Here is a 17527-nt window from a genome sequence, read left to right on the forward strand (position 1 = left end):
AATAATTTATCATTACTGATTTTAAATGAAAGATCATTTTCCATTTTCTGCATGTGATCTACATAAGAGTCATTCGCATAAGAACATGTGAACACTTCAGGCATGCCATCAGGCAGGAAAATGGCAAAATTGCCAGAATAATTACTTTGTCTATTAACTTAGACCCATACCTGTGAAAGAGATTGCCATTGCTGAAATCAGAACAATGATAATAAACTTTCTCTTCATGAAATAAAAAGCTTTCTTCTACCAGTTTTGAAGACGTGTATTGATAAGGTATTAGCAATGAATTATTGCAGAGTTGTACTCCCATTCACCAAATATATGTAATGTAACTATTTAAAACAAAATATTTATGAGTTCTCTTAAAGTCTTCATTCTTCCAATTGTTTTTCAAAGGGATAAGCTTTAGTCTGTACTTTTTATTGACCGTTCTTGGAGTTGTAACAATTGCCTCTTCAGAATAGCTCAGAGAAAACATGTTTTGGTGGGAAGGACTGATGGATAGCCATTTCCTGTAAAATCCCTAGACACAAGCACTGAAGCTGTGGTTTAAACTTTCTGAAACCTTGTGCACAGGTAATAGCAGCAGCTGTTTCTAATGAAGTGGAATCAGGGAAATTACATCCTTCTTGAAAACCTAAAAGGGAACCGGTAAATGGTCACTTGCTAGAAATGCTTCTAGTGGGGGAGGCAAACTCAAGTTCTGCTCTTGGTAAACAGTATAGATCAAAGTGTCAGTATGGAAATCAGATGAATAATAGATTTACATAAACATGGCTGAGAACAGAATTTGTCTCCCTGTCTTCGGCAGGAAGCTTAAACACCAAAGCTGTGCTAAATGATAAAAAATGTTCTTGCTTCCTGAATGAAAACCAAAGAAAGGCAGAATTACAAATATCACTACTAAAAATACTATTAAGCATGTAGAGAAACATATATTTAATTCATGCTTCATACAGCATTTTATAGGTTTGCAAAGCACTGAATTGGCCACAGGATACTTTTGTATTAAATCTCCATGATAATATGACTGTAAAAAACAAATGAGAGGTGGCAACAATTCAGAAAATCTTTATTAGCATGACTGAATAAAATGGATTTGTTCAGAATTATGGCACAGACTCTGAAATATTATGTTTATTTTTCTGTTTCCTGACTAGGAAGAATTAGATCAAATTATCCCTGGAAATCTAGAAAGCCAAATATGACTAGTAAAGGCACTGACCGATTAAGAGGGATCCCTGTTAGTTTAGGGTAAGTCTTCATTGTTCACCAGCAGATATGACAATCCCACATACAATATCAGTGGTTGAAAATGGTGTCTGAACACTAATGAGAAAGTTCACTTGATGAGAAGGAGATGTGACTGAAATTTTGCACGTGATGTTACTTTACATTTCATAGGGAACATTTTATCATTCTCACTGGGACTGCATGAGGATGAGAGCAAAAAGGTACTTGTGGTGTTGTGGATCCTTGTTCCTATGACATGTTAATTGCACAAAACAGTATCTGGTGATGGCTGAGGAAGGTGTGCTTTGTAGTATACCTTACTCCTACTCAGTTTTTTAAGTGTTTAGTGAATATTTTGCCATGCAAGCCACTCAGTCAAAGTCCTAATTTGTCCTCCAAACTGGTATATAACATAATGGCTGTGAAGTCTCAGTAGACACACAGGTAACAATTTGCTTGTAAGAGATTCCTTAGCTGTTTAAAGACCGAGATGAAGGTTGGCCTAATTGTTGTTAACATTTGGTTAACTGTTTCTCCTTTTAAACAGTCACGTGAAAATTATGAACGTTATTACAAGCAATACTGCATGGTTTAATGTAATACTTCCTGTATTATTAACATCACATACTGATTTCATCAAGTCCTAACAATGTGTTACTGTATTCATAATCTTTTTGTCCTAGTGAAAGCAAAGAAAATAAGATGTAGCAAAGTTATTTTCAGTGGAAAAGAGATCCTTTCCTTTATAAAAAGAACCTCAAATATACTCAAAAAAAACTGAACAGTTCCTAAGCAGTATTTTAGATGCATGCTTTACATCTTACCTGGTATAATTTCTAGTGCTTAACATACACAAACAGTATTTTGACTTTGTAATATCACTGAAGTCATAATCCTATTTAAGATTAACTTTGCAAGCTTCCTGAAGAACACAGTTTAAGCTCAGAAATGGCTAAGCATAGAGCTTCACTGCATTTTCTCTCCAATGGGGAAGTCGACTTACGAAGCTTCAGTTCTCGTGCCTCTGTCCCAGCTCCTATTCTCCAAAATGCAGCAGTTTGCCAACCATTTCAATTTTGTTTTGTTTCTAAATTGGATCACTTCAGCGATGCAGTTTTTCAGTGTGGTCTGACAAACTGTCAGATTGGTGCAATAGTGAGGGTATAGAAGGAAATGAATAACTAGGTGATAAAGAGGTGAGAAAGAAGACTCAGACTCTCCCACTGCCTAAGAAAACCATCTGTTTACTTGCATCTTAAACAAAAAACACTCTCAGTGCTTAAACAGCCTTACTACCATATTTACAAATATTTCATACCTAACATCATTGATGTCCTACAAAATCAGGTGTGCTTACTACCCCGTTCCTGGAATCATAAGCCATTTTTCATGTTACATAAGATGCTTCTTTTACTCTTGCATTCAACAACTTAAAATGATTGTATCCACCTTAGGCCATGTCTAAATTAGCAAGCAACGTATGGTGCAGCGGAACTAGATCTGCAGCATGAAACAATTGGTTCTGAGGGTAAAACTTCCACACTGTATGGATTTTGTTTGTTTGTTTTTTACTTCATAATCATTCTAGTTTGGCCTGATGGGCAAATGCTCATCAACTAAACGTAATCCTGGAACACATTTTCCAGTTGCTCCATGAAAGGGATCCAATTCCTACGCTCCAAGACATTGTAAAGTTTTGTTGTTAATGATGTGATACAAGAATCCTAAGAGAGTTGCTCAGATCTAGCAAACTTTGAAAGAAATAGAAAATGGCCCACAGAAAGAGAAGTTCATGTTGTGGCATTTGTTTCACGGTCCAGTGCTGTAATTCTTCCCAAAGTACTTTCTTCAGTTCAAGGTTTCTTCAGGGAATCCTACAAACATTCCATGTTCATAGACTGAAAATCCAAGAAATGGGCAATACTTTAGTTCTCCAACAGGTTTCATTTTGTGAGAGTTCCCCCCTCCACGCAGACAGCGTTTGAAGCATGTTCGTTCACACAAAGAAAGAAGTCTTGGATGTTTACTCCTTTCAAGGATCCCTTTCTGGTTTTTTTTAGGGGGTGGGGTTGGTGGGTAGGAATGGATCAGGTCATGAACTTATTTAGCCTGGCTTTGAATCGCTGCTGCTTATGCATGATTAGGTAAAACCTTCAGGACTGGGTGGTGAATGAGCTTGGCAGTAACACAGCTCACCTCTCCCATTCATGGCTGTTCATGCTGTTTATTTCCATGTGCCCCAGACACTGTGAAGAGCATATCTTTAGTGTATTGCTACCAGAAAGCTGATGAACGGCCACCAAATAGGATTCAATAAAAAATATTGTGAGGGCTGTTTTAAACAATCACTGATCTTACTGTTCTTTTAATCCTTATGATTTCCAAGTAGAATTGTATCGCAAGTACTAGGCTAATACAAAAACTATGCATCTTGTCAATATATAGTTCCTGAGTTTAGCGGAGTGTTACGAAGCCATCTAAGTAACTTGCCCAGGTAAGTACAGCTCAGAGGACTTAACCTGAGATAACTTGAGATAAACAGTTCCCTCTCTCTGCATCTTCTTTTCTGCTATACATCCACAAATAACCATTCTTATGTTGGTTAGTCAAATATGAATTTGTTGTTTGAGACCAGGGGTTGTTGACCTACCCAGTCAGGTCTTCTGGTTTGATTTTAAAATGAGTTAATAAAACACTTTAAATGTGGGTTTAAGGTTAGCTTTAATCTGAGGACCTGAGCTTTAATCTTGATGACTATTCAAATGATTTCATAGAATCACAGAATCATTAAGGTTGGAAAAGACCTCCAAGATCCATTAACCAAGTCCCTAAGCACCACGTCCAACCTTTCCCTAAATACCCCCAGGGATGGTGACTCCACCACCTCCCTGGGCAACCCATTCCAATGCCTGACTGCTCTTTCTGAGAAGAAATGTCTCCTCATTTCCAACCTGAACCTCCCCTGGCGCAGCTTGAGGCCTTGTGAGCTCACATCTAAGGAGCCTATTCTTCTCAGGTGTGCATTTGAGAGAAATTGGCATAATATGTTACAGCAATTATAAGAAATTGAGAGAACAAGGATTTTCAAACAGAGCACTAGGTTATATCCTATTAAAATATAAGTAAAAATTAAATTTTAATTTTAATTTTAATTAATAATAATAATAGTAATAAAAGAACCTTCTAAAACCTAGTAACTCTTTACTGAATCACTAAAGACTAATATTCCCCAAATAAAAAATTAACAATCTGTTCTTTCAACAGTTCTGTAATATTCACTTGTGGAGGAGTTGGGACTTGGAAGGGGAGGGTTGGAGAGACAATGTCTAACTTTGTTGAAATCAACCTGTGAAGTCAGGTATTTTGAGGTTAATAATTCTTTTCCATCAAAAATCTATTGTCATGATAAGCTTTTATGTAACAGTGCACATATGACCAAATAAATTATCACCAATACTTTCTTGTTATGTATCTTTGCGTGAATATATTTCATGAATTCCAGTGCTTCTAGTACATGCAGGTTTATGATTCTATCCTAAAACATTATAGCAGTTATGAAGTGGATATGAGTGGCAATCAGTCTCTGAGAGCATCTCTCCATTATCTTCATCTATATGATCCTTAAAAATTGCAGTGGGGAATCCTTATTTAATGTATAAAAATAACATCTAATAGCTGGAAAATGTTTTAAGTTCTTTTCAATTGCAGGTTATAAGATAATCATCTTCCAGGAACATGCCTCAGCACTTCCATGTATTCAAGGTTGACAAAATGAAATATCTCCTTTAATTCTTTTGGCAGTTGAAGAAAAGTGATTGAAACCTTTTGTTATACAACCTTTAAATGATCACATCCGTAGGGTACTTTTTGAGGGATGTAGTATAGATTTGCATAATTAGCTAGAAGCTCTTTTTTTTTTTTTCCACCAACTTGAAAGCAGAGTACTGTCTCCAAAGTTTATTATCAGCTTTAAGAGCTGCAAATTTCACCATCAAAGTTCAAACCACTTGATCATAGTATACTTTTAATAGTTTCAAATGGTCCCAGTGCAGTTTCATCGCTGTCTAGAACAATCAAGCAGATAATGGATTTCACATTTTACAGTAACAGAAAACTGTCAAGAACCTTTTGAAGCATTAATGACTGTGGGCATAATATGCCCTTTAACTGTTTTCAGCTGAAGGAGAAACGTGGAACTTTTGCCCTGAGCAGTTGGGTCTTCTGAGTGAATGGTGCGAACAACACTAGTTAATTTGTTGGTGTGCTAATGCGATTTATATGAACATCTATATGTAATGTGATGTATTTTGTTGCTTCTGCAGAAACCATCTTCAAATTTATTCACAATAAAAGAGGTTTCAGTTTTGCTCTTTGGATTTTGTGCTAGAATTATTTTGATCTGTTGTAATGCAAGCTATCTTGAGCCTGATAAGCCATCGCAAACAAATGACAAAAAACTTCTCTGTCTACTACAGAAGGCTTTACAGCAGTTATTGCAGTCTTTATGCATCAGTGCAAATCACTTTCTTGCTCGTTTCATGAAAAGCAAAATTGTTTCTTTTTATCTTGTCTTTTGGATGGAATGCTATTGCTGAGGCGATTGCTGTAGTCATGATTCATGGTGGGCTATAATTTGACCAACAGCAAATAAATATTGGCACATCTGGCTCCATATCACACCATGTTCGTTGTGTTTGCTCTCTATCCTTTGTGTATTGAGCAAATAGTCTGTAGATATTGCGCCTTACGCATGCAGTATTTAACCCTTGATAATTACAGAGGATGAAAACATCTTTCCATGGCAAATAACTGCACATATAAGAAATGCCTAGCTGCACCTTATTTATTTATTTATTTTTTAGTTAGACTTTGCTCTAAATACATATTTCAAATATATCACTTGCAAGAACCTTTTGAGGCATTAATGACAGTGGGCATAATATGCCCTTTAACTGTTATGTGAAACAGATCTTTCATTTTCTCAGTGTTCAGTAAGGGTAGCTGTATTGAGCTTATGTGGCAAGACTCAGAGGTGGGCAGGGTGCTGCAGGGGTGGCCTCTGTGAGCAGAGCCCAGCAGCTGCCCCATGTCCCATCAGAGCCAGCTCCAGCCGACTCCAAATGGGACCTGCAGCTGGCCAGAGCCGAGCCAGGGAGCGACACCGGGTGGGCCTCTGGGAGAGCAGAGTTAAGGAAGGGGGAAAAAAAAAAAAGTGAGGAGTGAGAAACAGCCCTGCAGACCCCAAGGTCAGTGCAGAAGGAGGGCAGGAGGTGTTCCAGGCACACAGCAGAAGTTCCCCTGCAGCACATGGTTTACCAGGGTGGAGCAGGTCTCCATGCTGCAGCCTGTGGAGAGGAGCCCACGCAGGAGCCCCCCGTGGGGGACCCGTGCTGGAGCAGTTTGCTCCTGGGGGATGGATGGACCCTGTGGTACGGAGCCGTGTGGGAGCAGTGCTTGAAGAGCTGCTGCCTGTGGGCAGCCCCCGCAGGCTCAGTTCGGGCAGGACGGCATCCCGTGGGAGGGACCCCACGGGGAGCAGGGGCAGAGAGGGACCGTGAAGGAGCGGCGGAGACGAAGTGTCAGGGACTGACTGCAGCCCCCATTCCCTGTTCCCCTGTGCCACTCGGGGGCAGGAGGTGGAAGAAGGTGGATGGGGGAAGGTGTCTTTAGTTTGCTTTCAGTTCTCGTCGCTCTTGTCTGTTATCAATAGAAAATCAATTATATTAATCTCCTTATGCAGAGTCTGTTCTGCTTGTGACAATAACTGGTGAGGGATCTCCCTGTCCTCTCAACCCTTGAGCCCTTTTCATCTTATTTTCTCTCCCTGTCCCTTTGAGGAGGGGGAGTGAGAGAGCGATTGTGGAGCTCAACTCCCCAGCAGGGTGAAACCACCACAGTAGTTCAGCTTCAGACAGTCAGACCCCAGTCTAGGAAATAAATACTCGTTTCACTCAAGCCTAATGTTGTGCCTCACTCTGACCAGGTTCTCCCGGTATTTTGATATCACGGCGAGCATTCAATCCATTTGGAGGGAAGCTTCTCCTTGCTTTGAAAATCCCAGTGTCTTTGCCCTGAGATTGAAGAGAGTTTGCTTTTCTCAAATCCCTATTTCATAATTTACTCAGCACATCCAAAGACACCAGTGAAGAAATTGATACATCAAAGCTGACATATACGTTCTCAGAGCATCTGTTTCATAAAACAGCATTTCTAAAAAAGACTAAGTATTTCCAAACTATATAGCTTTTGTAGATTTTCTTGACATTTCCAATCTTGCTTACACTTTTCTCAGTTGTGTGCAAAATACAAAAAGATTGTGTTATAACAAGAAATGTTTCAAGCATCCCTGACTTGCTTCATAGGTGCAATACAAGGTGTTTGAGCTTCTGGATTTACTTGTTTTTTGTTAAAAAAAAAAAATACGTTTGTGTAGGCTGAATTCTTTCAGGTTCTCCAGTGTTTCTCTCCAAAAGTCTATTCAATTGTTTTGGATATCCCCTTCTTCATAAAAGAAGTGAAATAAAGAGCATCACTAATAATAAACAGTGAGGAGTCAGCCTAGAAGAAGATATGCAGAGCTAACCAAGTGGAAAATCATACACATTTAGCTGAACATTGCCTGAACTGGAGCTTCTCCATGAGCATCTCTGTTTACTTGGGATGTGGACTGTTGGGTATTTTCAAAAGAGATCACAAAAGAGAAGATGGTCTTTTTCCCCACAGTCTAGCCATTCAGCTTCTTTTCAGAAAAGGTGGAACCTGGATTCCAGACCCTCTTAAGCATGTAGGCACATACCTATGTGTGCATACACGTGTATGGCAGGAGGGGCAAGGTATCAGCTCCTGCTTTGTGGGAGAAGATTCTGCTTACCTCCCCATTCCTGGGGATGGTAGGTAGTCTCCATCCATTTAGCTGATGTTCGAAGAACATGACACATGAAGAACTTGTGACAAAGATATGTGTGTGTGTGTGTGTGTGTCTGTGTATTGGTTATGTAAGAAGGAGCATTATTGTGAGGCCACTAAGCCATCCTGTCTAGTGGAAAATGAAGACAGTTGTTTCATGCCTTTGTGGGGTAAAGGAGTTCTGCAATCCAGCAGGAACCAGTTTGCTCCTGAAGGTTGGTACATAATACGAGGTTTCTTAAGTATAATGGGTCATTCTTTTTGTTGTTGTTGTTTTTCGGATGGCAGTCGGTAACATTGCCTGTATGTGATGAACATGACATGCTTATAACAATGTAAAAGGATCATTTCTAAACAGTGATTTGTGTGACTCAAAGACACCAAAGACAAACAAGGTATCTTGCATACTTTATTAGCAATGAAAACATTCCTCAAAGACATGATTCCACTTAAAATTCAGCTCCGTCAAGACAGAAAAAAGCTTCTCTCTTTCCTCTTACCTGTTGAATAAATTTAATATCTTCACACTAATTAGGAAGTTAAAATTACATCACCAGAAGTAGTAATATCCTCTTAAATACTGCTTTATGTTCTTGTGAAGTAGAAGAAAGCAATAGAAGACTTAAGAATAGCCTTGAAAAGAGGTTTAAGGAATGAAAGCATATAGAATTTGTAATAAAGCTAGACAAACATTTTAATACTTTAGAAACCCTGACCTTGAATGCTAAAATACAGTAGTGCTACACTCAAACCATGTATTAGAATAACTCATTAAAAAGTGTTCTCTGCATGTTGCACGTCAGTTATTGTTTGCATTGCTGCATTAAGTTCAAGGCACAGTTTTTATATTTTCATTTCCTTGTAATGAAAATTATAAAAAATAAACTACTAGTAATGTAAATATTTAAAATAGGATTAAATCCAGTACATTCAAATATCCATTATCAGGTCTCTTCTCGGCACAGACCAGAAACTAGTATAACATTGTCCACTCCAATTTCTCCAGTTTTGCCTTTCCCACGTTCTGATTCAAAAGTGATCTGTCATAAGAAAAGAGATGTATTAACAGTGAAAATGTAGTTTATCCAACCATTTAGCAACTTTTAAAGGTAATTAGTTACAATGCTATATTTGAGGAATGTTTTATTACAATACAGGAAAGACTTAATGACTCAAATCCTTGCAGCTTTTAGAATTTGTGAGTATTATTTGAACTAGGCTGATAATCCTCTGCACAGATTTACAGCACCAAATGGATTCATTTAATAAGATTACTTATTTTCATTGTACAAAGACAATGCAAATTGAGTGAAATCCTATTATAGTAATGTTACACTATCACAGTATGTGATGTTAGTTCCCTCCTTTTCTTGCAGATATTACAATTATTCATTTTCCATCTCTCTGGATATATATCTGGTAAATACATATGTATCTAACTACTATATACAAAGTGGGTTACTAGTTACAGTAATATATACACACACATATATAGTAGGTTGATTTTATGAATAGGATGTCCGTGTTTTATTTTTTATAGTCTGTTTCTTATTCATGTAAGGGCTCTTCTACGTCTTTCTAGTAGTACAAAGAACCTTGAAAAGGTCTAGCATTTCCTTTATGCTCACAGTATTCAATTGTGCCGTATAACCCTTTACACAGCATTGAAAATGTTCAGTCACATAAATTACAATCAGGCTCTAAAATTTCAAGGAGAAACTTGCTGAAGCCCTGATTGAGCTAGTTTTCAGATATACATCAGGGCACAGTGCTCCCTGCTGGCTAGCATGTCCTGCTCCTAGGGTGATTGTCTGCTCTTGGTAATAAATGAGGTCTCCTCTTGAACTACTGGTCTGGATAATGTGGTTTGAGAGCGTCCTTTTCTATGAAATGGGGATATTTTTCATTTTTCCAGGGATATATGTGTGCCTTCTGTTGCATTAGATATTAAATGGATTTTGACTGTTTGTGATAATTTATGATCTGATGTAGTTTTTACAAAATGATAGAATTACTGGCATTAGTGTCCTAACCAACTGGGCAATTCAGTTATGAAATTACAACCAGATAATAACTTTTCTGCCTCCTAAAATCTGTGTTCCTGTTTCCCGTTCCACATAAGCCTTTCAACTGCCAGTATGTGATGCCTATAAAACAGCTGGCACAACATTTCAGGATTGGGAAATTAAGCTGTTGGTTATGGTAGCTGACTTATGAACTGTGTTGTACTTACAGTGTTGGTTGTTTCAGCCCCCTGAAATATTTCTACTTTTCCAGTTCTCCACCTTTCATCTTTCCCTTTGTTCTCCTCCCAGACAGGAGCAGTTTTTTTGTTGGCGAGGAACACTCGAAGTTTCCCCACTCTCTCGCCAGCAAGTCGGTAACTGAAAATCAAGCAGTAGCTGCTCTTTGGTTTGAGGTCATTGAGGAGAAGTTTTAGACGTCCCGTATCCTTCTTGTGGCCCACAAAGGCTGGAACTGCCATGTAGTACCCATCACCTCGTAACAAAAAGAGGAAAATACATCTTTAATGGACTCAAGCTATTTATTAGCAAATTGAGTAAAATTTTGCTAAGAAAATAAGTAGAAGCTGTGTTACTTGAATAATTTAAAATCAGTCTGGAGAAAAGCAGCAGGGATTATACTTTACAAGGAATCAGCTTGCACTGTTGGAAGTCAGATCGGTTTACAAAGGAGATGAGTTCATATTTCACTGGCAATTACAGTCATTCTTCCTTGCATTGCAATTGTCTGCATCTTTCGAAGGCAAAATCAACTCATTTTTTTCAAATGCAATAGCTTGAAACATGCTGCTGTGCCTCTGTGGTCAGATCATTTCCAGTACTTGAGCTATCTCAAAACTCTCCCCACTGTCCTCTGCAGTGATGACAAACTCATAAAGGAACTGACAGCTTATTCCACAAATCCTGTAGGACCAATGGAATGAATGAGACACACAAAGAGAGAAAGGGATAAAACATCTGGGCCCATAAATGAAGTCATAATCAGCAGATCTACATTTGGGAAAATGGGTTAAGGTCAGGGTAAGGTCTTCCTGGAAGTGGCAGCACAGAGAAAGGAGCTGGGGAAAAGGAAATACAAGGAGCAGGAGAGGAAGGATTAGCAAGGAAAGACTGGGGTGGAAAGAGTGTGAGGGGAGAGACAGAGAACGTGTATGTTGAAATTGGAGCAATGGTCCACGGAATCCACTGGTTCCCACTGTAACACCTGCAACATTTCCTGGGTCACAGGGGAAGATCACAGAACTATAGAATCACTGAATGGTTTGGGTTGGAAGGGACCTTAAGGATCATCTAGTACAACCCCCCTGCCATGGGCAGGGACACCTCCCACCAGACCAGGTTGCTCAAAGCTCCATCCATCCAACCTGGCCTTGAACACCTCCAGGGATGGGGCATCCACACCTTCTCTGGGCAACACGTTCCAGGGCCTCATTGCTCTCATCATGAAAAATGTCTTATATCCAACCTAAATCTACCCTCTTTCAGTTTTAAACCATTATCCCTTGTTCTGCCACTACAGGCTCTGGTAAAAACTCTTTCTTTGTCTTTCTCATAAGCCCTCTTTATTTATTGAAAGACCACAGTGAAGCCTCTTCAAAGCCTTCTCTTCTCCAGGCTGAACAACCACAACTCTCTCACCCTTTCTTCATACAAGAAGTGCTCCAGCCCTCTGATCATCCTTGTGGCCCTCCTCTGGATTTGCTCTAGCAGGTCCATGTCCTTTTTATGTTGGGGGCCCCAGAAGAGTTGAACGCAGGGCTCCAGGTGGGGTCTCGCAAGAGCAGAGCAGAGGGGCGATTCACCTCCCTTGGCCTGCTGGCCACACTTCTTTTGGTGCAGCCCAGGATACAGTTGGCTTTCTGAGTTGCAAGAACACATTGACAGCTCATGTTGAGTTTTTCATCCACCACTATCCCCAAGTCCTTCTCATCAGAGCTACTCTCAATCTACTCAACACCCAGTCTGTATTGGTATTGGATATTGCCCTAACCCAGAGCACTTGATCTTGTTGAGCTTCATGAAGTTCACATGGGTGCAATCCTCAAGCCTGTAAAGGTCTCTCTGGATGACATTCCTTCCATTTAGTATATCAACTGCAGCCCTCAGCTTGGTGTCATCTGGGAACTTGCTGAGGGAGCACTCAATGCCACTATCTCTATCATTGACAAAGATATTAAATAGTATTGGTCCCAGCATGGACCCTTGAGGAAAAGGAGAGAAGAGAAAGGGAGGAGAGGGGAGGGGAGGGGAGGAGAAAACCCAATAACAACAAAAAGAATAATCAAAACAACTGATGCACAATGCAATGGCTCACCACCAGCTGACTGATGCCCAGCCAGTCCCTGAGCAATGGCAGCACCACCTGGACAACTCCCCTCAGCTTTAATTGTTCGGCACGATGCCATATGGGATGGGATATCCCTTTGGCCAGTTTGTGTCAGCTTTCTGTCCCCTCCCAGCTTCTTGTGCCCAGCTGGGCACTCCCAGCCTCCTTGCTGGCAAGGCTGCCTGAGAAGCTGAAGAGTCCTTGACTTGGTTTAAGCACTGCTCTGCAACAGCTAAAACACCACTGTGTTATCAGCATTATTCTCACCTAAGTCCAAAACACAGCACCATACCAGCTACTATGAAGAAAAGGTATTCTATCCTGGATGAAACCAGGACATCAGGTATCAGTTTTTCTTGAGTAGCACCCTGCCCTTGCTTCATTCTAAGGAATGCCTTCACTATTTTGTCTTGTGGAGTTTGAGATTTCTGAGCAGTTATCACAGTGCTATTTCTAAGCAGTGTGAGTGGCAACACTGCCACATCAATCTAAATGGCAAATGCGTGGTTAAAGGTCCTACCAGCCTTGGAGAGACACAACATGCAGCTAATATGGTTCCCATTGTTTTGTACCTTGCAGTTCCTAACAGTTGTTATTTTCTATTCCTTTTTTCTCATCTTTTGATTCCCTTGTGTTGAAATTGCTAAGTATCAATTGCCACTGGGTACTTCAAAGAAGCAGCTTCCCCTCCCAGCCTTCTCTGCTGCCTCTTTTTTATGATTATTTCTTTACAGAGAAAACCCACTGATAGGAAAATTAATTCTCTATTTTATTTTCTCCTCCATCCCCCTTTATTTGGAGGGGGTAAGACACCAAATCAAAGCATGGCTAGGGGGAAGACATTTAAATACCTCTATCTCGATCAGCAGGATTCCAGTCAAAGTCATCATTAGTATCTTGTTTCCAGTCGCAGACCCCTCGACTGAAGCTGCAATCAACTGGGAAAAAAATAAATTGGCAATGGAGACACAGAGATAAGTGGAGCGTTATATTATAAGTACTGATAAAAATAATTTGCTTTTTATTCACCTAGTTATGAGTGTATAGGTCATTCTAAAATTATGTGCAATCTGAGTTCAGATAGTTTTGACCTAGATTAAATTGCAAAAAAAGCACAACACTAGAATTTATGTAGTAATTCTTTCCTTAATTCACAGAAATATGTATTGTGACTTTTTACTGCCAAATTTCCATGTGCACATGATTTTAATGTGCTGTGAGTTTTGTATACTGAATGCCTGCTGATTGCCAGGTGTAGTTTGAGATGTCAGTTTTGAACTCTAACATCATAAGTAGTTTAGGATCTGCCAACTTGCAAGCTTTACTCTCTCCATATGTGACACTGCTGCAGTTGTAATCAGCTGAGATGCACAAGCTCCAGTTCATTCCATTGAAAGTGAGAAGCTGTCCTCCCATGAGAGGAATCCTTTACTTCAGCACTCAATTTATATTATAGAGAGCTGGAAGTAGCCCAAATCAGTTGATCTTTAGAGCACACTGCAAAAAATGTCTCATACAGAGCACAGCACAGCCTTTGTGACTGTGCAGATGAAAAGCATCATATATAAAGAAATAAACACTGTGAAATGCCAGCATGACAGATCAGATTAAGAACAGTATGTCAGTCATCTGTATTTCCTTGGAAGGGGGGATCCTTCTTGTTCTTTTCATGCATTTTATCATGAGACAGAGAAGTGCAGGACATGACATTTGGAGAGTTTTACTGTATAAATTTAAGTCTTGTTTCCAAAAGCACTACTTTCTGACTTCAAAAACAAAATAAAACAAACAAACAACAAAAACTATCTCACACTAAATGTCTGCCAGCATCTTTGCCTTTTTAATTTTTTTTAAAGATCTGGAATCATATCTCCATAGTTTTTTTGTGAAACCCACCTTGTCCTAAAATGAATCTCAGCTACAGTGAACCCCAACATTTCAGCCCCTGCACACTTAGCTCGTGACTCCACAGAACGTCGCTGCCCTGTAAATGCATTAGCTCAATATGATCTCTTAGTTCCCTCTCTTGGATTCTGTTTTTTTTTTTTGTCTTTTTTTTTTTTTCCTGGCTCTTGTAATCAGGTCCTTACAGTCAGCTTCATCATTCTGTCCAAAGCCTGTTTTTAGCTTCTTGCTAGCTCCACTTACCTCAGAAAGGCTGCACAACTTAAAATCAAGTCACTGCATCACAGAGGAACTGTTTCCCACCAGGAGAGAGGGTGAGAATGCTCTCTGATCTGCTTGTATGCTCTGCTTTGACCTGAGACACTCTGCAATCTGTTATAGTTACCAGAAGGCAGTGCAGTCTTATGCTAGCAAATGTGTGAAGCAGTTTCCTAGGGCATGGCAGAAATTTAAATTGTGTACATAAATTGGCAGGTCTTGGGCCTTGTATGTTCCACTGAATTACAAATTTTTTTTTTAATGTGAAAAAGAACAGAGTATCACCTTACTCTGATACCCACGGGACTTACTGATGAACTGGGAGCTATCATGAATTTATTTAGGCTATTTAAGATTTAGGCTAAATACTTATTCAGTCTTGTTCAGGGGATACTCATTCCTGTTGATTACAAGATACACAAAAAAAGCAAATAGCTGAAGGACTTTGGGATATGGTTGTGTGCTATGCAACACTCCTCTAACATGGCTGCATTTTGTAAGTAACCAAAATTACCTTATTTTTTCATGAATCTGAAATAAATAAGTAAAATTCAATTGCAAGTCACTTTTCCATGTTGGGGGACATTCTATACATGTCTTATCAACAGTTAAAGATGTTCTGAAAAGGACACAAAACCATATTGGAACTGGCAGAATGGTTTCGCCAGATATTCACCAGATATTGTCTCTAAATGCTCATTAAGCTTTTGTTTTATGTAAAGACTTTTAAAGAGGTTCTGAGGCTTAGGTGATACAGATTGTCATGAAAACACACAATATGCAGGAAAAACATTACAGAATAAAAATAAAGTACCTTCTTGCTCTGGTCTCGAAACTGGAACTTTTCTCTGTGCCAGAAGGGGGCCAAAGGCAGCTGCTTCTTTACCCTGGGGAACTGGTGGAAACAATTCATCAAGTGCTGAATCATAACAGGAACAGAAAATGGAACTTTATTCCTTTATACCAGTTGCAATAGTTTATTTATATAATTCAATGTATGTGTTTTTCACTCCACCACCGAAATAACAATTCTAACCCCAGTTAGATACTAACTCTGAATACTAAAATGTTGTTTAAATTGCTGATTTCCACATCACTGTGCCTTTTAAAATGTGGGCAATGGAGTTGCAAGGTTTGCAAGGCCAAATATCTTTGCACATGATCTTTCTTTGGCATGATGATCTGCTTTCTTGCTGCAAAATTTCAAGCATTGATTGCCGTAGATGAACACCATGAGATAGCAAAGACAATGACTGAATGGCTTGGCAGTAGTTTGGAAACAGGAACCTCAAAAAAATGGGTAATGTGAGAGACTTCGTAAAAGCCATATACTTTAGGAGACCAAAGGCCCACAGCTGTGTGTTCAAGTGGGAGGTATCTGTGCTGCTGTAATGGGATCTCTAGGAGATGATTTTTCCAAAGCTGTGCTCTCTCTTGGGGCACGTGTTCTCCTGCAGGCCTCATCAGCTCCGCTGTCTGTTGGGAAGGAAAGGTGCAGAGACTGCCCTGTGTCTTCCTCACCCTCCCTGCATCAGCTGGCAAGCACAGCCTGATGTTTTGATCATCAGACATGGTAGAAAACCCTGAGCAAGCTCTTTTGTAAAAACTGATTGACTGACTTGCTCTATGCCAAACTGGAAGAGTTGGTACAGCAGCAGTAAATGAACATTAGGTGCCTTCTCTACAATATCAGACTAAAGAAGGTACTGCAAGAAATAAAAAAAATAAATCATCCACAGCCCGAGAGACAAATGCAAAAGCTCTCACATCTGTTGAGCTACAAAGGTACAAGAAGCTTGCAAACTCTTATTTTCCATGGATTGTCAGCCTGAGCCCTAAGTATTTTTGAAGTTCTGTGGTTAAGCTTCTTTTGTATTATTTTAAGTGGTGACAGGAGAAGTGTACACACTAAAAAAAACGATGACCTCAACTTCTCAGTGTGGTGCCTGCATAAGTAACTAATCACACAAGGCAACGGGAAGACCTGCTTTCACTGGCAGAGGACTCCATCCGTTGCAAACACACATGCAGATGATACCTGTGATATATACATACATACTTAGGAATACAAGAAGACTCAGAATCATAGAATCATTAAGGTCGGAAAAGACCTCCAAGCTCACCTGGTCCAACCATCCCCCTACCACCAATGTCACCCACTGAACCATGTCCCTAAGCACCAGGTCCAACCTTGAACACCCCCAGGGACGGTGACTCCACCACCTCCCTGGGCAACCCGTCCCAATGCCTGACTGCTCTTTCTGAGAAGAAATGTCTCCTCATTTCCAACCTGAACCTCCCCTGGCTCAACTTGAGGCCAAGGAAGGATGGGAAGGATAAGGAGGGAGGAGGGAAGGATGGTCCTTTGGATTACTGCTTACAAAAGGTGCTAGTGGAAAGCCTGACATAAGAAGTTCACTTTTTCAGCCATACCACATGGGAAGCAGCACTAAGAAAAGCTCAGGCTTCCTCAACAGTGCCAGCTGACTGGAGCTACGGAAATGGACATTGGTTTCTCTACTCAGCACTGTATTAGTCATGCTACTAGAAAGCTGCCAACTGTTTTAAAAGTCATGACTTTCATATACACACACATTTGTTCAACTGGGAGTTTGTTCCAGTGAGTTCCACTTATCTAGGGCTTCCCAACAAAATACTCCAACATATTTGAAGTCATAAGCACATGCTCAAGTTTAAGAATATGCTTACAAACCCTTCAAACCAGAGCCTCCAAGTGCCATAGAATATACCATTTCTTAACTTTTCTTCTCCTTCAAAAGTGTAAAAAAGTGTTCTGTTTGTACACCAGGGAAAACACACAGCAATGACGAGGCCCTGGAGGCAGTTCCAGAGGGACTGTGTTGAGCCAAGA

General features: G+C 39.9%; 1 protein-coding gene and 1 long non-coding RNA gene across 5 annotated transcripts in view; one reads left to right on the plus strand and one right to left on the minus strand.

The window, feature by feature from the left end:
- LOC308177423 overlaps nt 1–17527 on the plus strand; it is a 135828-nt gene that overhangs the window by 3902 nt on the left and 114399 nt on the right. The gene's annotated exons all lie outside the window — the stretch shown is intronic.
- Nucleotides 7220–17527, minus strand: part of EGFL6 (EGF like domain multiple 6) — a 49491-nt gene continuing 39183 nt past the window's right edge. The window contains exons 9-12 of the mRNA XM_080554316.1: nt 15470–15550; nt 13344–13430; nt 10376–10641; nt 7220–9182 (exon numbers count right to left, since the gene is read on the minus strand). Coding sequence (XP_080410442.1) covers nt 9087–9182; nt 10376–10641; nt 13344–13430; nt 15470–15550 — 530 coding nt within the window. The 3' untranslated portion in view covers nt 7220–9086. The remainder of the gene's footprint in view (nt 9183–10375; nt 10642–13343; nt 13431–15469; nt 15551–17527) is intronic.

This window comes from Anser brachyrhynchus (genome assembly GCF_964034855.1).
Source record: "Anser brachyrhynchus genome assembly, chromosome: 1".
Taxonomy (NCBI): domain Eukaryota; kingdom Metazoa; phylum Chordata; class Aves; order Anseriformes; family Anatidae; genus Anser; species Anser brachyrhynchus.